General features: G+C 47.0%; 1 protein-coding gene across 1 annotated transcript in view; it reads left to right on the top strand.

The window, feature by feature from the left end:
- Positions 1-24,758, top strand: part of ADGRB1 (adhesion G protein-coupled receptor B1) — a 76,825-nt gene that overhangs the window by 10,570 nt on the left and 41,497 nt on the right. Inside the window, exons 3-5 of the mRNA XM_077810909.1 lie at positions 1,670-1,820; positions 6,472-6,541; positions 17,982-18,048. Of these exons, the coding sequence (XP_077667035.1) occupies positions 1,670-1,820; positions 6,472-6,541; positions 17,982-18,048 (288 nt within the window). The remainder of the gene's footprint in view (positions 1-1,669; positions 1,821-6,471; positions 6,542-17,981; positions 18,049-24,758) is intronic.

The raw sequence follows: 24,758 nt of genomic DNA, 5'->3' as shown, positions 1-24,758 counted from the left end.
TAGCTTGACAAAGAGAAGGTTAAGGGGTGACGTGATCACAAGTCTATCAGTATCTACATGTGGAACAAATATTTAATAATGGGCTTTTCAATCTAGCAGAGCAAGATCTAACATGATCCAATGGCTGGAATTTGAAGCGAGACAAATTCAGACTGGAAATAAGGCATCATTTTTTAACAGTGAGGATAATTATTCACTGGAAGAACGTACCAAGAGTGGTGGTGGATTCTCCATCACTGACAATTTTTAAATCAGGACAAGGTGTTTTTCTAAAAGATCTGCTCTAGGAATTATTTTGGGGCAGTTCTCTGGCCTGTGTTACACATAAGGTCAGATTAGATGATCACAAAGATTCTTTCTGGCCTTAGAGTCTATAAATATGTCTGCTGCAAAGGAAAAAAAAAATCTTTTCTTCAAAAAGAGAAGTGTAAGCACCCTGTATGGACCCTAGTAGAACAGCTTGGTAAATTGGCTTGAGTAGCAGTCTCTCCTGTGAAAGCTGCTGGTTTGAACCCAGCATGGTGTAGCAATGGAAAAAAGTTCTTACTATCTCGAGACTTCTTGATGAACAATGGGTATGTCTGCACTAGAGCTGGAAAGTGTAATTTCCAGCTTTGGTAGATTTACCTGCTCTAGTTTTATTGCACTTGCGTGCTATAAATAGAAGTTCAGCTAGCATGGCATGGGCAGCGGGACAGGCAGACAGGGCCAGATTCTCAGCTGGTGCAAAGTGAGCATAGCTCTGTCAAAGTTAATGGTGCTACACCAATTTATACCAGCTGAAGATCCAGCCCAGAGGAATGAGAGATGGAGAAGGCCTTTTCAGTTATCCAGTCCATCTCCCTACCACTGTGGGATTATTTCCTATACCACATTTTCTAGTATTTTCCCCAGTCTAACTTTAACTATCTTTAGCTTCTTCCTGGTCCCTTGGGAGACTGCTCTCACTATTATGAAATTTCTCCCTATAGTCCTTCCAAAATTACCTTTTCTTAATGTCATCCCATTACTCCTAGTTATACCCTTTAGGACAATTCCTCTCCTCCTTGTAGACAGCTATCATCCCACTCCACAGTCATCATTCTCCTCAGCTACACATGATCCATTCGCTCAGTCTGTAAGTAACAATTTTGGACTGACTGGGACATGGGCTAAATAGCCTTCTGCAGATCTCACCTCTGTGATTTTGATGTCAGTAATATGGCATGTCTGGCTCTTTGGGTAGAGAAGTTTCCATGCCATTTTAATGTCTGAGCAGATCTATCCTCTACCTGAAGATAGATACATAAATACTTTAAAAGTCTGACCCCAAGCATTTTTGGCCACTTAGAAAATAAATCCTAATCCTGATCCCATTGAAGTCAAGGACAAAAATCCAGTTGATTTGGATAGGACAAGAATTTTTCCCCATTGGATGCACTTGGGCTCCAATTCAGCAAAACTCTTACACACGTGCCTAACATTAAGCATACGCTCAAGTCCCAGTGACTTCAATGGGATGCTTAAAATTTAAGCACATGCTTCAGTGGTTTGCTGAATCAGGACCTTGAAGGTGAAATGCATCTTTCCATTGTCTGATTCCAGCCAGCTTCCTTCTAGAATGCGGTTTGGGAGCTGTTCCCCTTCCCTGCTGCTAATCTCACCTGTATCCCTTTCCTCCCAACTCCAGGTGATATGCACACTGGTGGCAGCTTTTCTGCATTTCTTCTTCCTCTCCTCTTTCTGTTGGGTGCTGACAGAGGCCTGGCAATCCTACATGGCTGTGACGGGCAGGTTACGGAACCGCATCATTCGCAAGCGCTTCTTGTGTCTCGGATGGGGTGAGAATTATGGGTTTGTGACTCAACAGCATACAGGAATCTAGCATATAGTGGGAGCGTGGGGGCCCTTTTATCATCTGAACATTAGTGTGCCTTTCTGCTTAGCTGGGGAGGGGCAGAACGGCAGTACTGGAAACAACTACTGTACCTGTGAAAGGGTTTGCTGGGGGATTGGATCTTTTTCTCCACCTTCCTTTCTCCCTGCATTTTCCTCGTCTTCCCTGTCTGTCTCATTCTCACTCCATGCCCTTCATATTCTCTCTCACACTCTTTCTCCCTCCTAGTGAAACAAGCTCTGAAATTCGGTCTCCATGGCAGCAGGGTTTTCCATAGGCAAATCAACTATTAGTCTGGTGCAGATGTTTGCAGCTAATTTTTCTCCCTCTGTCTTTCCCGTATGTTTAATTTATTAGGCTTAAATGAGGCATTTTGTTGTAGAAATCAAATGCAATAATGTGGAGTGGGCTTTCAAAGATGTTACAAGCTGGTGTTCGGAAAGAGCAACATCACAAAAAGTTTGAACAAAAGCAAGTGAAAAACACGCACACAGAGAAAACATTGCACTGTACGAGTGACTCATTTTACTCCGGAAGTCAAACACTTTTCCCCAAGCAAGATATTTCTGATGCTTATAAAAGGACTTGGTGTGATACAGCCTGACATTTCAAGAAGCAGCCTCACGCCAGCATCTCAACTCGTGGAGTAAGCAGATTCTCCGGCCACATGATCAATCTTGCAGCTGACCTCCTTTTGTTTGACCTGGCTAACCTGACCTGGGCTCTTAGCTCTGATCCCCTTAGCTCTTGGGATTTCCTAGTGATATAGTTGTGAATAGACTATACCCCACAAGCTAAAGAGAGTAGTCTAAACCTACCAATGCCAAGGTGTTAAGATTAGAAGTAGAGCATTTAAGGCCATATTCTGCCCTTGCAATACTCATTGGCCAGGAATGGAAACCATACATATGTGCAAAAGCAGAATCTCAGTTGTACTATTTGGGAATATTTAAATAGCCCTTCCAATGTATTTCTGTACATCCATTAACACTACTGCACCTCTGGAAGTAAGGCTGGGTTCTGCTTGTCATTGAAAGGAGGGATTGAAGTGCATCTTCCTCAGATTTACAGAGCAGCTTCGGTGCGTATATATGAGTTTTCAATTAAATCTGTGAGAGCTTATGGACTAAAATAGTTAAACACGGGACTTTTAAAAATGAATATTGTGAGTATGCACACACGCACATATGCAGACACACACACACACACACACACACCCCATTTTATTACTCAAACCAGGTGAGGGACACTGAAAGAATTTAAGTAATCAGGGGGAGGTTTCATTGTAATTAATAAACACTGGGGCACTTGGCTATTTTAGATAACAGAGAGTTTTGGGCAAACAACTTTCCCAAGCCTCAGATGGCTGCATTCATTTACAATGACAATAGGTGTCATTCCACCTACTGCTGAGATGCAACCACTTCTGGGCTTGATCACATTAGCTGATGAAGAGTGCACAGTAACAATTCTCAACAGATTAGGACAAGAAATGAAGAAGAATGCCATGTCCCAGTAATGCAGCAGGGAATTTTAGGTGTGTAGATGGTAGGTAGACTTTGGTCACAACACTGGGACAAATAACAGCTTTACTGAAACAAAAACATGTAGAAAACATATCTTTAAAAGCATAATTTCAAATAATTTACACTTCTGGCTACAGAGGCAGTTGATTTTTCATAGCCATTTTCTTTTTCAGTGGGATTTCTGAATTGCTATTTTAAATTCCTTGCCAGATTCTCTGCTGGTATCAATTAGTGCAGCTCCACTGACTTCAATGAAGCTGCATCAGTTTCTACCAGTAGTAAGTTTGGTCCTCTGCTTTCTTGTTGTTACTCACTTGGATTTACACCTGCTGCTCATCCAGAAAAAAGAGGCATCGGACTTTTAGCAACCCCTAAGGGCTAAGACCACTTAGGACATGGAGGGATGAACTGCTCACAGAAAACAATTTCTTCATCAAATTTACCCCTTTTTAATACTGACAAGTTGCTTGTGACCGTATTGTAGTTTCCACGGTTATCCATCAAATGTTTGATGCTATCATAGTTCAGCCTCTGGGCTGTTCATTTCAAGTATTGCTTTGAGTATTTGATATTAGTAGTTTGCACATTGAGCTTATTAAGTGGATGTGTTGGTCACAGGCTACGATTATCTGGCCTGATTGGATGAGCAGAGCTCTTAGAGTCAAATTTTTGGCATAAACATCTGGAATTATGAATTCAAAATTCACTTTCTGCAACAAAAAATGTTCAGTATTCCCCTGGGATTTGTTGTTTCAATTTGCACATTCCTGGCGGTAAACTCACTTGCTAGGATGTTTGTGGAAAGCAGGTGTAATGAGAGACATGAACATAGTACAAGTGAATTTTATGAATCTGCTTGAAAAATACTAGTGATTTTTTTTGCAAACATTTCCTCCATATTTTTTTTATTTGCATAATTATTTTGTTTTACTTTGTATTTTTGTGGAAATTCAAATATTCAGTTAAAAAAAATCATGGAAATTTTACATTTAAAAAAATGTCAACCAGCTCTACCAACTTACACTTACTATATACTTACTCCTGCCTCGGGTTTGGATGGGCTAGATGACCTCTTGACTATCTCTTCCAGCCTTACATTTCGATGCTTTCTATGAATTTGTTTAAAAATTTAAACAAATAATCTTTCAAAGTTTTCACCTAGCTCTGATCAATTTACAACGTATTTCAAAGGTGGCACCTGGGGGAGCACAGTATTTCTGAGAACCCCAGTGAGGAACTGTTTAAATATTGGCTCAGAAGCGTCTGACCTTCTGAATAACCAGCACCGTTCTCTGGACTACCTGGAACACCCATCCACAGATTGTCCAAGCCTAACTCTTCAGCTGTTGAGAGCTGACAAGATCACTGTCTGGGTTATCTGGCTACATAATTATCACATACAACTAGGCTCACTGCAGCCCATCTAGGAGAAGGATCCTGAGAAGAATAAAGTCGTATTTTCAGCAAAGCCCTATCCCGACTATCACCAGTGCTGGAGCCTCTTGCCTCATGCTACCTTCTTTGGCAAAGCCATATAACATGTAGATGCTTGGGCTTCCTGGCATACGTTCCAAGGCCAGCAATGGGATGTGCTATTGATGGCACTGTAGGAAAGGGGTGAGGGTTCAGCTAAGATTTAGTGGCCAAGCGTTGTAGGGAAAAAGAGAAAAGAGTAGAAGGGGGGAAAGTAGGGAAGTCTTTCCGAATGACTCGTATGTTTACAGGGGATCAGGCAATTCTAGTGGATTGCACCTGGAGATGTGAGGTGGGAAGAGAAACCCATGATCATGTGGCTGCTCCTAGAATCTCCCCATATCGAGCATTAAGGCACTATGCCTGCAGGCTGGTTGCTCGCCCTGATATCTGACGAGTCTTAAAGTGATTTGCATCCCTGGAGGCTACACGCGGCTGCTGTGGATAGCCATCAGCAGGGTCAGTGGATACCTGCCAAAACTGTAACACTTTTTCCACAGCCTGATGTGAACCCTATTGCACAAGTATGGGGGCTTCGTCAGAGCAGAGCTAATCCTTGTTCACTCGTGACCCCACTGATTCCTAATGGGATTTGCCAGTCTTTAGCACTTAGATGGCTTACTTCACGATGTCACAAGGAGCAGGGCTATAAAAAGCCATGTGAAGACCTCTGTAGTGGAACAGGCAGATGTTACTATCTGGTATTCAGGCTTTTTCACAGGGCAAAGGGAGGGCCAGGAAGGGGAGGGTGAACCGGAAAGTCACCCTGGTCTTCTTCATAGCTCCTTGGGTAGCTTATTGCTGGAGGAACTGGAAGGATCAGGAGGCTGTTAATGGGATACAGAGCTGTCATTCTGTGCCTGGGTATGTAATGACCTAACCTGTTACTACCCCAGAACTGTTCAGTGCGCTCTATGAAATCAAATTGGCATCTCAGGCTGGTTCTGAGGGACCAGGCCTGCACATCACAATAGCCAGCTGGCTCTACCTGCCCTCCCACTTGGGGCAGCCTCAGCAGAGAGGGCGAGAAGGTGGTGCCAGGTCAGGATGGAAGCACCTTGGTATGGGGATGCGTACACCAGGCTGCCCACATTGCACGTGCTCTGTCAATATAAGCTGAGGGTGTCATCAGCCTCTAGTGCTGTCAATGCAGCGTCACTCACCAGCACTACATGGCTTCGTGCATGTGTAACACGAGCAACACAGCTTTCCTGCCAGAAACCCGCCCACCACTAGCCGTGGTCATTACAGAATGTCTCCAGCTAGGGGTGTCATCCTTCACCTACCCTCTTCCCCTCAGAGACGTTGGAAGAGAGCAGGTCTCTCTGAAACAAACAGTTCTACATGCTATGTGTCGCTCCCTAGTGGCAGGTCGACACCAGAGGATAGGAGTCTACTGCTACTACCAGCCAATGGAGTTACCCCTTTAGCTCACGTGGCAGAGTCTCATGTCCTTAGCCCTGAAGAGTCAGGGTTCAGGCGCTGCTGAGGATCCAGCTGGGGAGAGGGGTTTGTGGCAGAGAAGGACACGCTGAGCGAGGTGCAGCCTGCGTAGAAGCTAAAACGACTGACGCTCTTTTTGTTTCATTCCCTTAGGGCTGCCTGCCTTGGTGGTTGCCATTTCCGTGGGATTTACGAAAGCCAAGGGCTACGGCACCGTCAACTAGTGAGTAACAGGCCGCCTCTTCCAGACTCTTTCTTTCCTCACTTCTGTCCTTTTCTCCCTGCATGAATTGACTCTCCGGGGCACCTGTAGGAAGCGGGGCCCTCCAGCTCGCAGCCATGCCGACAGAGGCGCCCTTCCCGTGGGGAGGATGAGAAAGGAAGCAGCCTTCGCACTGCTTGGTTGCACCAACCTATTGGCTGCCTGTTCAGGTCTGCAGGCTGCTTGACATCTTTGTTCTTACCCGAGCATCTGTGTGAGGCTTTAGGAAAGAAAGGGCCTGAGAGAGAGGATGGGCCTGCCTGCAGTCCGGTGCAGTCCGGTGCGAGCGTTCCCATTGGTTTGAGCGGGAGTAGGATCAGCTCCTATATTCCCTTTCCCCTTTAGGCGGCTGGAAGGCAATTCCCCCCAATGCAACATAATGTAGCATTATTGTTTTTCTCCATCTTCCGAATCATCTAGTGCTGGCTACTGTCAGAATCACGACAGTCACTAAACTCAAAGGGTGCATCTACCCTGCACCCTAAGCCCATGCTCTGACTCAGATTTGAGCCCTACACACACATCAGTCTGACTCAGGTCAGGAAGCACCCAGGACCTGGGTTCTAGGACCCTGCTAAAGGTGCAGGTCAGAGCCCGAGTTCTGCTGTGACTGAGGTCTAAACCCTGTCATTTTGCAGTGTGGACACAGCTCCAGCTGCAGACCCGAGTCAGAAGGTCTGCGTAGTTTAGGGTGACCAAATGTTCCAATTTTATCAGGACTGTTCTGACATTAGGGGCTTTGTCATCTATAGGACCCTATTATCCCACCCCAGCCCAATCTGTAACCATTGCTATCTGGTCACCCTAGTGCAGTGCAGTATGTATGCATTAGCTCGGCTGTGAGAGCCAAATCTGGCAATTGCAAACCGAGGTTTATAATACAGAGTGGTTTCTCAAGCCTGGGCTTGGAAACACCAAGTCCACGAGCCTGGATCCCACACATCTGGGCTTAGTGTGCAATGTAGACACACACATAATCAGTGTGTCCATTGCAGCCCCTTCATTCCGCACACTGATGCATCTATGACATCATTTTGATGTAGGTATTTGGAGAGTTTTTAAGAGGTCGGTGTGGAAGACTTACCTTTAGGGGTGGTTTTAATATTGAAGTTACGTGAAGTAGGAAGAATGTCTGTTGGGTGGATCTCTGGGGTCTGTTTTATCAGTCACTGCTGGGAACTGCATGATCCAGGCCAGAGTTTCAAAAGAGCTCAGCCACCAGGTAGGCACCAAAATAAGGGTGTGGTTTTCAAACGGAACACATTGGGAATGGAGCATTTTGGAAAATACGGCCTTTATTGATACGCCTAAATAGGAGCCAAGCCAAGTAAATCCATCCGTTTTAGTTCACAGCAATGCTCTGCTGGCCATAGGGGAATGTAGAATCAGTGGAGGGATTTTGAGTACCAGCCTCTGGGAAAGTTGTTGATCAGGAGGCTTTCCAGGTTTGAGAATTGGAGATGGAGTCAAGGCTGGCTTGTGATGGTAATCACTAGTGCCTGCTAGCGCGGGGAAAATAGTTTTTCAGAAAATGTTCTTGGAGATATTCGCTGTTTCGTTTCACCCCTGAAATGTCATGATTTCTCCTTCCATGTTCTGGGCCACGTGCTGTTTATTTACTTGGAAACAGGCAAATTTGCCTGCTCACAAAACCTTGAGTAGGAGCAGCACAGCACCCACCTTCGAGATGTGTGTTGGGGACAAGGAGAATGGGTGGAAATGGCAGAATGAGACAGAGAGGGGTGAATAAGGGCATATAGCCCAGGCTGGAATCACTCAGCATAGAGCAGAAGCAGCAGCAGCATTAAAGAAAGTGTAGCTGAGAGAGTGTACAAAGAAAGGTTTCAGAGTAGCAGCCGCGTTAGTCTGTATTCGCAAAAAGAACAGGAGGACTTGTGGCACCTTAGAGACCAACCAATTTATTTGAGCATAAGCTTTCGTGAGCTACAGCTCACTTCATCGGATTCAGTCAGTGGAAAATACAGACAGTTTAGCCATAGCGATGTAGGCACATTGCACCCAGAGGAGAGCAACTTCAGCAGCAATAAGCCAGTCTGTTCCCCACCCTAATTCCACTGGGTCCCCAAAGCACTCGTGATTCTATGCCCTGGAGTGATGCTGGAGATCCAGCCAGCAGCAGCAGAGTTAGACAGACCTGACCTGGGAAAGTTAGCGTGCAGCAAGCTAGGATGTGAATTTAAAGCGCACCCTCTACTCTGTACTAACTCCTCTTGTGCACTTCCAAAGTGCACACCCGCTATGGTGAGCTTTTTCCCATATAGACAAGCCGTTCTTCTCCAACCAGCATCCCTGCTCCCTCCTTTAAATATGTAGCCAAAGCATGGCAGAGTCTGAGCTGTCATACTCTGAGACCCGTATTCTGCACTCAACACACATCCATTGCCCGATTCTCCACTGCTCTGCAACTTGGGTAGCAAAGGATGTGCAAAGAGAAGGTTTCAGAGTAGCAACCGGGTTAGTCTGTATCCTCAAAAAGAACAGGAGTACTTGTGGCACCTTAGAGACTAACAAATTTATTTGAGCATAAGCTTTCATGGGCTACAGCCCACTTCATCGGATGAAGGCAGTGGAAAATACAGTAAGACGATTTTATATACACAGAGAACATGAAACAATGAGTGTTACCATACACACTGTAATGAGAGTGATCAGGCAAGGTGCACTATTACCAGCAGGAGAGAAAACAATCCTTTTGTAGTGATAATCAAGACGGGCCATTTCCAGCAGCTGACAAGAATGTGTGAGGAACAGTGGGGGGGGGGGGGGCGGGAAATAAACATGGGGAAATAGTTTTACTTTATGTAATGACACATCCACTCCCAGTCTTTATTCAAGCCTAATTTAATAGTGTCCAGTTTGCAAATTAATTCCAATTCAGCAGTCTCTCGTTAGAGTTTGTTTTTGAAGTTTTTTTGTTGTAATATTGCGACTTTTAGGTCTGTAATCGAGTGACCAGGGAGATTGAAGTGTTCTCCGACTGGTTTTTGAATGTTATAATTCTTGACATCTGATTTGTCAGACAAAGAGAAGGTAATACACTACTCACTCACTCGCAGCGGTGGTGGTGTTTGACCGCATAAAGTGCAGGGTCATGGAGAAGTAGCCCACTGTAAATTAAGGTGTTATAAGAGGCAGTTCCTGACATCTGTGTCAGTGTCAGGACTGTTTTATGGGAACTGTACGGACTCACCTGCCTCCGCTCAGCATCGGTCACTGCCTGGAGTTTAGCCCGGACTAGAAACCTAAGATGCAAGTAGGCGTGCAGTGCTTCGATCCTGGTTACACTGCTCAGGGCTAAGGGGAAGTGCCCATCTCTGGAGTGCAGTGCCCAGATCCTGGCCGGTGTTATTGTAAGAACATCATAGGTCCCCACTCAGTGGGGTGGAAGTTTGAGACGGGAGATGTTCACCCTGAAATAGAGCCGAGGGAGGAGCGAGGAAAAAGGGAGAGATGCGGGACAGAATTCTCCATCTAGGCTGCAATGATCCACTCGGTGCAAACAAAGCTCGACCCCAGAGCAATCAGTGCCCATCTTTCCTTCCCCCCGCACACCAGGGCAAAGCGGTGCCAGTGAAAAGAGAAACCTTACTGGCTCCTCTTTGCCACTAGATCTGCATGCTTGCAAAGCGGCCAACAGGCTGCCGTGACTTTCCATCATTCCCGGGGCAGGCCTGCTGCCTGCGCCTGAACCAAGCTGGAATCTGCCCAGGAAAGCTGATGTGATTGCCCCTCTCCTTTCCTTTGCTGCTAATCCCTGACTCCTTTTAGGCCGCTAGCCACTGTCACTCCTCACGCCCCAGGACAGGACGTTGGCTGCTGTGCGGCCCAGCGGGATGGCTGGCTGCCGGCCATCGCTGGAGCTGGCTGCCCGGACTACTGCAGGAGGATCCATCATCTCTAGCAGGAGCAGCAGCCTGAATTACCCAGTGCCCTCTAAGGCTACGTCTACGCTACACACCGCTGGTGGTGGCATGTAGGGCAAGTGCAGCTACGCGCTGCAGTGAAAAGGCTGCTGCATCCACACTGCAGCGTGCACTACGTGTCAGTGAAAGGCTCTGGCAGGGCAGAGACTCCAGCAGCTGGGAGTGGCCCAAGTCTTTCCCCGCTTGCCAGAGCCCTTCTTCACGGCCGGAGTCTTTTTCTGCAGTGGGGAAAGGCTCCAGCAGCGAGGAGACTGCTGGACACTACGTGGCTAAAACAGCAGTGTGGACCGGGAGGACCGGCTTGGGCGTGCAGAGAGCCGTGTGGGGTATGCCCTTGCATACTCCCCCATGCCCTGGAGGCAGGTCTTTATCCGCCGAAGCCTACACGGCTGTTGATCCCCAAGCTAGGGGGGCTGTGCGGGTATGTATGTCACATGCCACTGAAAGAAGCGGGCAGTGTAAACGTGCATACGCTGCGGCATGAAGCAGCTGATTCCTGCCTCCCCTTCTGGGTGCTCGGGGTGGAGGCAGCAATGTGCCTAAATCCCCAACTCCCAGATGGAGCCGGCTGGCCCAGTGCACTCGTCACAGCAAAACACCTCCACTGGGGTGTATTGCAATGCTGCAATCCAGAGTGCAGAGGGGAGAGACGCCTCCTGGAACTGACCCTCAGCAATGCAGTCAAAGGGCCCAGTCCTGTTCCTCTTGGTGCGAACAGGAGTTTGGCCAGTGACTTCAGGGGGAGCAGGGTCAGGCGCAAAAGAAGCAGTGGACCGTGAAAGCTGAGCTCCTCCGCTGTACTCCGAGGGAGTAGCTGTACTCAGGAGCAAGCCATCTCTGCCTGTGCAGAGCACGCAATGAGCTCATCCACACACACGGAGGCTCTCAGCCTTCATCCAATGGGAAACTCTTAGCAGGACCAACCCTGGCGTGCTGTGTCATTAACACCGCAGCTTAGGAGATACGTACCCCGCCAGCCCCAGAAATAGCACCCAGTCAGCCATTTATAATGCTGCCGTCCTCCTGCCACTCCTTGGTTGAGCTCCTGCTGTCTGAGTTAGAGGAGACTCCTCAGCACGATGCAAAGCGCTCCCTGAGCCCAGCTTGGGTGGTAACTGCACCCACCGCGCCTGCGTGAGGTGCACATCATGGCCAAGGCTTCTGGGGAGAGGGCTGTGGGAGGAGGAAACCATCAGTCCCCCCTTTCCTACCAAGAAGGGTGTTTTTAAAAAAAACATAGTAGCTCTACAAAGCCGCTGCACGGATGGCTTGGCTTGATGGTGTGGGTGTGGGTGTGTGTGTTCAGCCGTCACACACTGCTCTGATCCTGCCTCTGTGGTGATACATACTGCAGCTGTGTTAGTGAGTCACTCAGGAAAACACACAAAGATCATTTGGAAAGATCCCATTCCCCACAAACATCTGCTCTGGCTGGTTTACAAGAGGGAGAACTGAACAGCGACTGTGTCCTGCGACTCATGTCCGCCCTACACGCTGCACCTGAACCCATGCTCGAGGCTTTGTTCAACCCCTTGGTGGCTGTTGAATGCTGTAACACATCCAGCAGAGCGTGCCTGGCTCAGTGGAGAGTGGCTGTGGCTGAAGTGTTCAGAGCCTGCTCTGAAGCCGCTGCAGAACACACCCGGGGTCTCACGAGGCAGGCCAGAGCCTGGCAAAGGAAATACCCTTTCGGAGCTCCCTGTAATTGAGAGGACTGTAACCTGTGGGCAGCATAGGACTAGCAGAGCTCTGAGAAACAGCTGCTGAATGAAGGCAGGGGCATGCAATCCATGGTTGGATCTGGAAGAGGTGGGGAAACTGGTGCATGTCCCTGTAGGGCCCGGGATTTTAGCACCTTGTTAATTGCCCTCTTGGGAAGCATGTCTTGCCTTTAAGAGTGACCTGTAGCCTGGTAAAACCCTCCCAGGGATTTATCCTGCAGCTGCCTCCCTTTGACTCTGACAGAGCAGGAATTTCCATTATCCAACTTCAATGTTTTTGTAGTGCTGCAGTGCACCATTAAACAGCTGCTGTCAGTCCACTGGAATTGCCAGGGCATGAGGTGGCAAAGCAGGTGCAGTCAGTGAGAAGGGCAGAGCCATTCCAGCAGGTGCTGCAGTCTCCACTAAGCTGCTCGGAGCTGGGCTGACGTAATTAGTGATTAATTAGGCCTTGCATTTAATAATCATTATTATGAATGGCAAATACCTTGCATTTATACATGACACCTTTCACCACCTTTCTCAAAGCACTGAAATGGCTAAGTATTATCATCTCCATTGTACAGGTAGGGAAACCGAGACGCAGAGGAGATAAGTGACTGACCTAAGGTCACAGATGTCAGTGGCAGAGCTGGGGACAGAACCTAGGTCTCCTAACTTCCTGTTCTCTGCACTAAACCATTGATAAATTGGTGCCTTTCACTCCAAATGACATTAAAGCACGTTACAAACTCTCTCTCTCTGTGGGCTTTTTTCGCCCACTGCTGAAATGCTGTCACTTCTGGAGTGGAACGGGACGGTGTGCACACCAGCAGTACACCAGCTAGAGTCAGGGCGTGAAGCGTACAGTGTACTAGAATGTGGTCTGAATCCTCAAGCTAATTCTCCCCATTCTTGTACAAATGCACAAGTCCCTTTATGAGCACAGTTGGTGAGACCCTTGCTTTTACCTTTCATCCAGTTGATACAATCAGAGTGGGGCTTGAGAGTCAAAGTTTGGATCCAGATCTAAACTTCCCCAGGGTCTGGGGTCGTTCAGATCTGGGGTTTTGATTTAGCTCAGTTTAAAGGGAAGAGCCATTCTCAGTGTTTAGATCTGGATCTGAACTTCTCCGAGCAGCATGGGGGATTGGATTCTTGGGTTTTGGTTTATGCCCATTATAGAGATGTGTGACTCAACTGCAAGATTTGGACCTGGTGACTAGATGGGTGGTTTTGGTTCAGACCCATCTCTAGATACCATGGCAGAGGCATTTGGAAATGCTACGTGTTCTGAATCTTCAGTGAGCATCTCTGGTCTTGCCAGCCTGATGTTTCGTCTTGAGCCAGTGCCATCTGGAAGGAATGGAAAAAGGACAGCACCTTTAGCCACACTCCCTGAAGTGCCATCCGTTGGTTTAAATTGTGCATGTTCTGACAGCCCATCACAGCTTTAATCTGATGCCATGAAATTTCCCGTCCATGCATTTCCTTTGTTGGTTTTTTTCTAAATGCCAGTTTAGAATGAATAACAGTGGAAGAGTATAAGAGCTGACATGATGAACCGTAAGAGACTTGACAGTGTCCCTCTAAGCTTCTTTTAACCCCCTGTGATTTTGTGATCCTAACAGTAAGTGCATTAGCGTCAGGGAGCCTGGTTTTCTCCTGGAGATGCGTGGTTAAGGCAGACACAGTTTAGCTGAGTATAGACTTTGGTGCTCACCTCTTCATTCTGCAGCAGCTTTACCTCTGATCTTGCCTGCAAGGGAAGGGAAAAAAGTAACATCCAGCGGAGACAAGATTAGCGCGGCTTAGTGCTGACTTCTATTCGTAAATGTCTTACAGGACAACATTCTTGCATCTGAGTGCCGTGGGAATGAGCTGCAAAGTTTGCATCATCCCGTTGGCACTTTGAATCGATGCATGACCCCTCCGCATCCTCATATTGTGAACCAACGTAAGAAACATATTCCTGTGACAGTGCAAGGCCCGAGATAATTTTGGAGGGGCTCTTTTAGCTGGCAGGACAGAGCCAGGAGATCATCCTGAGATCCCAGAGATCAAGGGGAATTTGTCCTGAATAAAAACTTCAGAGTTTGTCCTTATGTTTCTGAGTCCCATTGACTGGCTGTCTTCTTGATCGCATCTTTCCCAGTGCCAAAATACCATCTTCTTTGCTCTGCTTTTGGAGTGCTTTGCAATGTCCATGTTAAAGGGCAGGAAATCTTTCCAATTTGCCTTTTAACAACATTTGACGGAAGCCGCTCCAGTTACCTGGAAACCCATATGCCATCCTTTCAATGGACCGCATAGGTGTCATACGTGCAATAAACCCTCCGTGTGCCTCGCCACCATTTATCGTGTTCTGTTGAATGCACGTGTGACAGCCACCCTCTTGGCCAATGCACTGGGGATTGAACTGGGGATCTCTAGAGCTAGAAGCAGGAGCTGTTACAGTGTGAGCTAAAGAACCAAACTCGGTAGCTGTGGGCTGCAACAACGCGTAGCTTCTGTGGATCAGCACTGAGGGAGGACCAGTTATACTCTCACCAGCGGGTTCACATGCGTGCAGATGCTTAGAGAAGTACAATTGCCAGGCTTCAAGGACACTTTTCCAAGTATCTCAGAGAGAACCCCCCCAAGTTTCTTAGCGTCCCAATGCTCCTCTTGGTGCTGAGAAAGAGCCTGACATTGAGCAACGTCCTGCTTCATGCCATGTAGTGTCACGGTACCAGGCCTCTGTGCCTGTGCAGTTCACCAATGACCAAGAAGCCATAATGTAGGTGGGGAGCACTCCACATTAACCTCTGTGGCAGAGCTCAGATTCCCATCTCCACCCCTTCTGTTATAAACACGTCAGCTGTGGGATGCTGGCATGAGACCCACTGCATTCTGGCCAACAAGCTGTGCCTCCGGAAATGACTTACAGGTTGAATCCACTTCTGTACAATGGGCCAGCACAAGGTCGCAGCACCACTTGAGGCCTGCTTCGGCTCTTGGGGAATTCAGAAAAGGATCGGACACATAACAAATCATGACAGGTTTCAGAGTAACAGCCGTGTTAGTCTGTATTCGCAAAAAGAAAAGGAGGACTTGTGGCACCTTAGAGACTAACCAATTTATTTGAGCATAAGCTTTCGTGAGCTACAGCTCACTGCATCCGATGAAGTGAGCTGTAGCTCACGAAAGCTTATGCTCAAATAAATTGGTTAGTCTCTAAGGTACCACAAGTACTCCTTTTCTTTTTATAACAAATCATGAAGTGGTCTCGGGGAATGCCTGGAACAGCTGCTCTCAGTCTGACTGCTACTCATGAATGGTTGACAGCGTCTAACTCCAAAGGATATTTTTCACTTCTTGTCCTAAATAGTTGCATGGCATTGCTGTGCGCTGCTAAAATGCTGGCTTGTTCTACCCCAGATATGGCTGCATTTCAGTGGTATTGAAGAGATTCCCTCTGTACGTTATCTGTAAAGCACTTTGGGATCCTTCAGTGAAAAGTGTTCTGGAAATGTTAGCTATTTGCATTAATTTAATGGGCTTCATAGAGTCCCAAGATCCTGATACAGAAGAGGCTGAGAATCGCTGCACTAGGCTAACGACCTTCTCCGGAGTTTCCTGCCTGGAATCACTGCAGAAGCCAGCCTCAGCCTCTCCACATCTCTGCCATCAGCCACCACATCTGACAGCTTTGCACAAAAGCGCTTCAATTAGGCACTGTTATCCAGTGGTCCAGGCAGTCAGAAAGGATGAAGGACAATGCCTGGTGATGTGTGAATTTCCCTTCAGAAATCCTGATATTCTAAGGGAGGAGAGGGGCTGCCAGGGATGTGAAGGGAACAAAAGCCCTTGTCAGTCTGAATCCTCACAGCTAATTGCAGCGCGGGACTGAATACTGTCAGTTCCATCACTCAAAGGCATTCTGCCTCGTCTGCCGCTCAGGCCGGCGGGTTAGCAGATCGCTGCGTTCCTCCATCTCCAAGCTGCTCTGTTCAATCACCGTTTTCCCCGTTGTTTAAAGATGGCACTGGGAACCAGGTCCCAAAGGTAGGGCTTTATTGAGTTCTAGGCACAGCATTGAGCAGAACGTAGGGTGCAGGTGGCATCGTCCGAAGTATAGCTCTGGGAGGCAGTAGGACTCAGGCGTCCTTGGGTCACAGTCCTTCCCCTGCCCTCTCTTGCACGCAAGAAGGAAGTCAGTTACTGCAGCCCTTGATGGAGAGCCACTTTCTGCCCCTTTGGACCTTAGCATTGTTATTAGAGCTGGTTGAAAATTTTCCAACAGACCAGTCATCCCCCTCGGAAAATGCCGATTTGATGGAATAGAAATGTTTTGTGGGAATGCGTTGATTTCAGCAAAATTTCATTTAAAAAAACCATCGGAGTGAAGCATTTTGATGCGGTTGAAGTGCTCCAGAAGTTTTGATCTTTCATTGCAAATTTTATTTTGTCATATTGTAAATTATAACGTCAAATAAAAACAAGTCGAAATTGAAACAAAACATTTTGGTGGACCTGAAATGAAATTCTTCTGAAAATTTCCTTTCCTGGGAAATTCCAAATGTCAATGTTTCATTCCGATTCAGAATAAAAAGACATTTTGAAATCATGAAACTTTAATTCTGGTACCCGCACCAATCCAGGTTTTGTTTATTACTTATAGTATTGGAACATCTAGGATCCCTAATCAAGCATCCGGGCCTCACTGTGCTGGTCTCTGTACAGACCAATAATGGGGATACTGCCAAGGCTCCCCCCACCTGCTCTGCCTCCCTCCTCCAACTTGTTCATAGCAGGAATATCCGGAGATCAAGGGCTGCACCGTGTGCCCATCCTGGACCCAAGATCCAGGCAGATCTTATTTTGGCAAGGAAGTGAGGTGAAGGCAGTTTTCTCCTTTTTGCTCTCCCGCCCGGCTGAGTAGAACAATGGCAAAATCTGGCCCATGGGGTTTTGTAAATATTGAAATGGGTTTTGCAGAATGTGGGATGAATCGGCATGGATTTTCTTTTACTTCAGTACAAGCATTTTTCAACAAACACCTTTTTGCAGACAAATCCACAGAGCTTAGATTACTTTGTGCTAGTCCCTGAGAAGCTGGAAATGAAACTGACTGTACATAAACATATGACACTGACTAGGGCTGGGCGCCGTTTGCTGGCTGAAACGATTTTTCTGTGAAAATTGCAGATTCAACAACACTGAAATGTTTAGCAATTCCTGTCAGCTTTGCTGACTTGTTCGCATTGGGAAGAACGAAGACTCTGAAAACATCAGAATGTTTCATTTTGACTTTTTTTTTCAATTAGTCATTTCCATTTTTCAATTCAAAATGACATTTTGTTTCAAAATTTCTTTTTAAAAATTAAAGAACTTCAGGCGTCACATTCCGGGTCAAACAAAACATCGGTTCTGTCCCAAACACATTTTCTTAGACTTATTGATTGGCCAAAAATTTCATTTTCAGGTCAACTTGAAATGAATTTTTTTCAGACTTTTCAGAGTTGCCAATGAACCGAAAAAAAAACCAAAATAGTTATATGTCCAGCACTGGTACTGCCCAGTCTGTGGCGTTATACCATCCATGATAAGTGTAATGCACAAAGCAAACAAAGAGCCTCAAGGGAGAACTTCTGTGTATGGTATTATTGGGACATGCTGTGATTTTCTCAGGCCTAAGCCCCCTTTGCAGCGATGCTGGCCATTGGGGTGACAGTGCTGCTTGGGTAACTTCTTTTCTCTCTCCTTGTTTTCCAGCTGCTGGCTGTCATTAGAAGGAGGCCTTCTCTACGCCTTCGTGGGACCAGCGGCTGCAGTCGTTTTGGTATTTACTCTCACCTGAGAGTTTTCTTTTTTCCCTTGTGCCTTCCTCACTCCCTTCCCCCCTGCATTCCTTTTTATCTCCCCTTCAGGAGAAACAACCCTGTAGGAAAAAACAAAAACATCAGAGGCCAGAAATGTGCTGATTTCACTAGCACCTAAGCATGCCACTTGCACCAGCTGACCAATTTGGTTCTGAAATGTAACATATCAACTCTGAGCCTCCTTTTAGAACCAAGCTGGTTAAAGCTGCCATGTTGTGGCCCGAACTGGATGGAATCGCAGGGCAGTGGTGGGAAATCCTGCCAACCTCTTTTAAAAATTGCCATTCCCCATTGAGATCGGACCAAGCTAAGTCAGTATAGCCAGTGTGTATGTGATCACTCTTCCAGACTGGAAGTGCATGCAGGGGATTTTCTTTTTCAGAGGCTAAATGAAGCTCTTGAAATCAGTGGTCAGACAGTGCTGAACAGGTCCTGTGCAGCTCATTAGGCAAGCCCCCTTTGCTTTCAGCTCACAGTATGATCCAGAGTGCATGGATAGGGGAGATCCACTGCTACATTAAACTAAATTAAACCATGCTCATAAAGAGAATTTGTGGTTACTTTCCAGTTACTTTGCCTGCTTTCAGGCAAAGGGGCTGCAAAGGCCCTCTGGGTGCTGGAGAATCTCTGGGAGATGGGGATTTTAGCAATGTTTGATGTTCCTTTACAAATCAAGCTTTCGCTTTTTTTCACTGCATGGGCATACGTGACAATCCCATATAGACAGGAGTAAATATGACAAAGCCGTGGCCTGCTAGGACATCACTGTGCGTCGTGCCCTGGCCCTATGTAATTTCAAAATGATGGAGGAGATAGAACTCAGGGTATCCTGCTCTAGAATAGGCTTCTAACAGCTAGGCAAAAGGAAATTTGACTCTCTTTTAGTTGCTAGCAGTATAGGGCCTATGGCACACAGTCAAGCAGTTCAGATTACATTCAGTAGAGGGCAGTGGTACACCGATATACACACTAGCCAGCACAATACCTCATTGGTTGTAGGATCAGTTGGGCTTTACTTAGTAATGTTGCAGTTGGGGTCATTTTTATTGTAGAGCAAATTATTCTTATAGTCAATCCTAATTAATAATAGTATGATACAGTGTCAGTGCAGTGACTTTGCGGATTTGGACACATGCCAAGGACAAATGAAGGGGACCTGGTGAAGATAACATGGCAGGAGTGGGTGGCAGGAAAGAAGCCCCAAGGAAAGCTGAGGAAGTGATGGATGATTCCATCAAAGAAGATGGCAAGCAGGTGGACCTTAATACTTCCATGGGCAGATGAAGATGGCAGATGCTTGCACAGTGACCTGATGCCAATTGATGGGATACAGGGAAGAAGAACAAGAAGAAGAAGTGCTTTCAGATTAGCCAATCACTTGCCCTTGTACCATATTTTTAATATGGTTTGGTGGCCAAGATAAGTTTATACACTTACACATACTTGATACACGTCCCTGGTGGGTAGGAAGTGACTTTTGGAATATCCAGAGAAACTGGAGTCATTGTCACTCCTCCAGCCAATTTGCTTTTGCTGTGTTGATGAACAAGACACTAGGGAGGAAGGGAACTTAATCCTCCAGTTTTTCTTAGAATGGGATTCTATTTGACTTGAAAACAGAAGCATAATACTTTTTCCCCGTACATCTCTTTTATTATTCTCCCTTTCCAACCACCTACAGTCCTGTCCTTATCGGCCTCCAGAAAGGGAGTGTCTTCTTGAGCTCAGTGCATTCAATGCATTCTCTCTGCTGGGCAGCAGGAATTTTAAAGAGCCAGGCCTGTAAATTCAGCCTCCTCACTGTCCAGATGATGTAGAGAAACCCCTGTTTGGTTTACCTCAGCACTGCCAATCCAAAGCATTCAGAAATCATGAGAGTCTCTTGTAGAAACAAGAAGTCAGGTTCTTTTTATTTGCCTTGGAGTTTTTGAGCCTTTAGGGTTCACGGTTTCAGTCTTTTCCCCTGCAGTCATGACAGCTAGAAATTTACTTTCTTGCAAGTCAAAGCTGCTGTTCTCATGTGATCACATGACTCCATGAGATGAGGCTTTAAGAACAGCACTAAATATTGCAATGCTCCTGAGAGCTCACAATACAGGTATCACCATTACTCCAGGCTTCTCTCTGTCTGTGTAGATCTTCCATTAGTTCACATTCCCTTTCTCCTTGTTTATTCTTTTCCGCCCCCCCACAAGGTGGTTTCTCTTTTTGTGTATGTCTACAGCGAGAGAAATGACCCAAGTCAGTTGAATTCTGCTCATTAGGCTCAGGCAGTGTGGCTAAAAAGTGCTGTGTAGACGGCCGGGCTCGGGCTGGATCCTCGCAGGGTCCCAAATCTCGGGTTTCAACCCAAGCCTGAACTTCTACACAGCGATTTTTCAGCCCCAGAGCCCAAACCCCATGAGCTCCAGTCAGCTGTCCTGGGCCAGCCGTGGGTTTTGTACCCCATGTGGACGTACCGATTATCACTACTGGTGTTAAAGTAGCACCAAGAAGCCCCAGCCAGGAACCCATTGTACTGTACACTCATAGTGAGAGACAGTCTCTGCCTCAAGGAACTTACAGTCTAAATAGACAGATAAAGGGTGGGAGAAAGAGGAAGCAGTATTCTCCCTATTTTATAAATAGAAAGCTGAGGCTCAGAGAGAGTAAGTGACCTGCTCAGGGTCACACAGGCAGTCTGTAGCCAAACCAGGAGTTGAACCACAATCATCTGAGTTGCAGGTCTGCGCTTTGACAACAAGACCATCCCTCCTTTGTCCTGCTTCTTTTGATCAAACTCTATATTCAGGCTTGAAAATGTCTTTATAGCCATTGCTATTCTTAGGGTCATCTCCAGCAGCATGTGCATCTCTCGTCGACATCAGCAATGGAAGAACAAAGGCATAACATGACCCTGAGCCTAAAATCCTGCCAAGCTCCCAAAGCTAAATTCAGTATGTTAGTCGGTTTCACTCACCTGATCTGAGGTGAACCCTAGGATGATACTTCCTTGCATGGAAGTGTGGTTTGTGGTAGTGGATTTCTGCATGCAGACACTCAGAGCTTGGCTAACATGAGACAAAGAATAATCATCAGCTTCTTTCCTCTGGTTATCTCAATGGCTGGATCTCAGACTTGCTCATTCATTTCTAGACATCATCCCAGAGATAAAGAGGGGAAGTTATGAGGCATGTAATTAAGAGTGGATGTCTTTGTAAGCAGGCCACTGCCATACTCCAATGCATGTTTGCGAAGAAACACGGTTATGATTTTTATTTGCTGAAATATCTTTTATTGATTCAATTACTGAGTTACACTACATAACATGGATATTTCTGGAGACGATTGATTAGAAATGATTTACCATGGGATTGCATATGAGCCTTTGAGTTGCAGCTAAAAGTTCCATCGACTTCCAGGAGAAGTGTACCTGTTACGCTGCTGTGTTACCAACTGCCAGCAGGGAGAAAGCTCTGAATATACCAGCTGTGTTTCAGGCAGAATACACTCCTTACACTTGTCAGGCAGTTCGCACCTATTGACATGCTGGGGACACACGCTAGCAGACCAAGTAGGAACAGCAAGCAGAACACACCCACAGTGCTGTGCTCAACCAGCGATCGATTTCCTGCAGTGATCTTTGGCTGTACTGCTCAGAGTGGCTCTGGGTCATCAGAGTTTTCTCACGGCCAGTCGCACCCAGTGGTTTTGGATTTTATTAATATCTGTGGAACAGAATCAGGTGACCCAGCAGCTGATCCAACCCCAGTAGCAGTTTCCTCAAGGAGAGGAAAAGTAAATAACCGATAGCAAAAGAGACCAGACTGCGGTTCACCCACGTTCTTATACTGACTGGTCCCTGCTTGCTGCACTAGAGCCAAAGCTGTAGCTGTATCAGGGCTTGGGCTTCCCCCATCATTTACCTACGGAGGTGGTGGAATCTCCTTCCTTAGAGGTTTTTAAGGTCAGGCTTGACAAAGCCCTGGCTGGGATGATTTAGTTGGGGATGGGTCCTGCTTTGAGCAGGGGGTTGGACTAGATGACCTCCTGAGGTCCCTTCCAACCCTGATATTCTATGATATGATTCTATGATCATTTAAACTAGCTCATGGTGGATACTAGCCAAACAAGATCCAGGCCCAAATGTAATTTCCCATTCTTAGCAACGTTTGGTAGCACAGTCCCAGTGTGGTTTAGGTTCTTGGGATGCAGCTAACTCACCTCTGGTCGACTTTTTCTCGGCTTTTTTGGTAGTTTCCTAACTCAGAAAAAGAAACTCCTGATTCTGCTCTTCCGTGCCCCCGGTGCTGTCATTTACACCTGTGCCATGCGACTGTCAGGGGCTGCCATGGCAGAATGCAAGGACAAGGTTGCCTGTGTCATTTACATGCAAGGCTCCAGGCAGGAGAGAATCAGGTCCGACCACTCCAGATTCTGCCTCCTGTACTGACACGAGCAGACCAGCTGGCATGGATGGGTCTGCTTGCCCGAGTAACCAAACCAGGCTTTTATTTAATGGACTGTTAGCTCACATCATTGGACGGTGCTATTGGATCAACTGGAAATCAATGAAAACAGCCCTCTCTTTTCTTTACAGATTAATGGATTTAGGCAAGTGGATTCAAGCAAATGGACTTTTCTCCCTTCTACTCCTTTTAGCTGAAAACCCTGAAGGATTTTCTTTTAGCCTGTGGATTTGATGCCTTTAGGTGGAAACTGGCCTGAGGCAGTCGGCTTTTAGGACTGTTTTTGAATGACCCTATATTGTCTACCCTAGAAAGCCCCAAACGCCTCATTTGACCTTCTGTGCCACTAGCAGGGTCTCTAGGAAATAAATCCAGAGCTGGAGACTGCCTGGTGATGAGCAATTCCATTGGCTAGAGTAGGAGGGTGGGAGTATGCAGGCGACATTTTCAAAGCGCCCCTCGGAGCTTCTTGGTTCATTCCCAGCCGTGAGGTCCCATCAGTGAGCTTCGTCTTGCTCCTGCTGAAGCCAGTGGGTCAAATGCAGAGGTGATTCTAAATCTCAGAATGTCTAAAGGAGACTGTAGGGTGGGTTAGGCCGTGTGACGTACATCTTTTTCCTGCCCCGCAGTGTGCTCTGTACACCAGCATAGTCTCCCTCTAGACATGCGCTCAGGGTATGTCTCCATTGCAGTCAGGAGGTGTGATTGCAGCACATGGAGATATACCTGAGCTAGCTTTGATTTAGCCCAGGGCTTGGTAGCTGGTAGCTGCCGCCCATGCTGCCGTGACCTCACTGCTGTTGTTATTCAAGGGAGCTGCAATCACACCTGCCGACTGCAGTGTAGCTGTCCCCTCAGACGCCACTAGCCTTAATCACTTAGACTCCCCCTCGCATGCCAATGTGCAACTAGCCCCCCTTGCACATCTCTTCTGGATTCGGCCCTCCATTCCTGAAAAGCCCCACATGTGGGATTTCTAACCTGAGCATGTGGGGAGCTGCAGAATAGTATTAGGACACCAAGGCAACAAAATCTGGATCGTGTCATTTTTCCACCATGGTTGCGGCCTCCTTTCCTGTCCCCTTAATGCATTTTCTTGTGACCTGAGTGATACCTGTGTGACGATGGCACATTCACATCTCCGTACCGCTTGCTGAAAGCCCAGTGGTGTTTGCAGAAATGCAGCTTGCAGCAGTGAGTCCTGCTGTGCATTCAGGACCGCGAAGGGAGTTGGCTTCACCTTGTGAGATCTGAACTCCAGGAGGTCCTTGTTGCTTCAGTCACGGTTTCCCCATCTGTCTGATCAGCACACACATTCATTCATGCTTTTATAAGTGGTCTGAACTCTCCAGATAAAAGAGAAGTGGAAACACACGCACCGCAATGGTGTATGTCCACAGCTCTGAGTGTGGTCAGCAGAGTTCTGTTCTGAGCCTGACCAATCATGCCAAATGACCATGTGTTTCCCTCTCATAGATGTGTAGGAGGGGAAGAGACCTCAATAGGTCCGTTCCCTGCACTCAAAGCAGGACTCATCCTCTAAGAGAGTGGTTCTCAACCTATTTACCATTGTGGGTCGGGTCCAATACTGCCTGTATGGCCCTGAGGATGTCCCATGGGCCACAGCTCTGTGCTGATTGGGCCGCAGGTTGAGAACCGCTGCTCTAACACCTCTTGGAAACAGATGGCTAGCACAGGCTCCACCCTTGGCAACTGCATCATCCCCCAAAGCCAATGCAAGGCTAAGGTAGCTATATCATTGCCATGCCCCCTTGCCCTGAATGTGGCTGCTTTTGCCACGTCTCGGAGTTCGTTTGAGCAGAACCACAGGGCGGTGAGAATGGCAGACTCTCAGCACTGCATGGTCTCACCTTGCCATTGCTGCAGCAGCTCCTTTAGCTTGTGTCGGTGACTCTGAAAAGCCCCTGAAACCCAGCCCCTGACTCCTCTCCCATTTGCCTTTTTCTTTGTGCAGTCCCCAGAACTGCCCTGCTAATTTGGCTGCCTGTGGTTTCATTTCTAGACTCTGAGCGTTCGTCACTCAAAGCCCATTAGGCTTCAAATGCTCGTGCAATGATCTGACTGCTTTGCAATCTTGTCCTGAGTCACAGTGACCTCTCAGATCTGCAGGCAGCTACACCGGGTATTGCTAAACCCACTGGCCTGGTGGGGGGTGAAAGAGGGTATGGTAAGGGGATGACTACTGGTCAGCTGGAGTAGAT

This window comes from Eretmochelys imbricata, chromosome 2 (assembly GCF_965152235.1).
Source record: "Eretmochelys imbricata isolate rEreImb1 chromosome 2, rEreImb1.hap1, whole genome shotgun sequence".
NCBI lineage: Eukaryota > Metazoa > Chordata > Testudines > Cheloniidae > Eretmochelys > Eretmochelys imbricata.
Note: the sequence above shows the minus strand (reverse complement) of the source record. Positions and strands in the feature narration are given on the sequence as shown.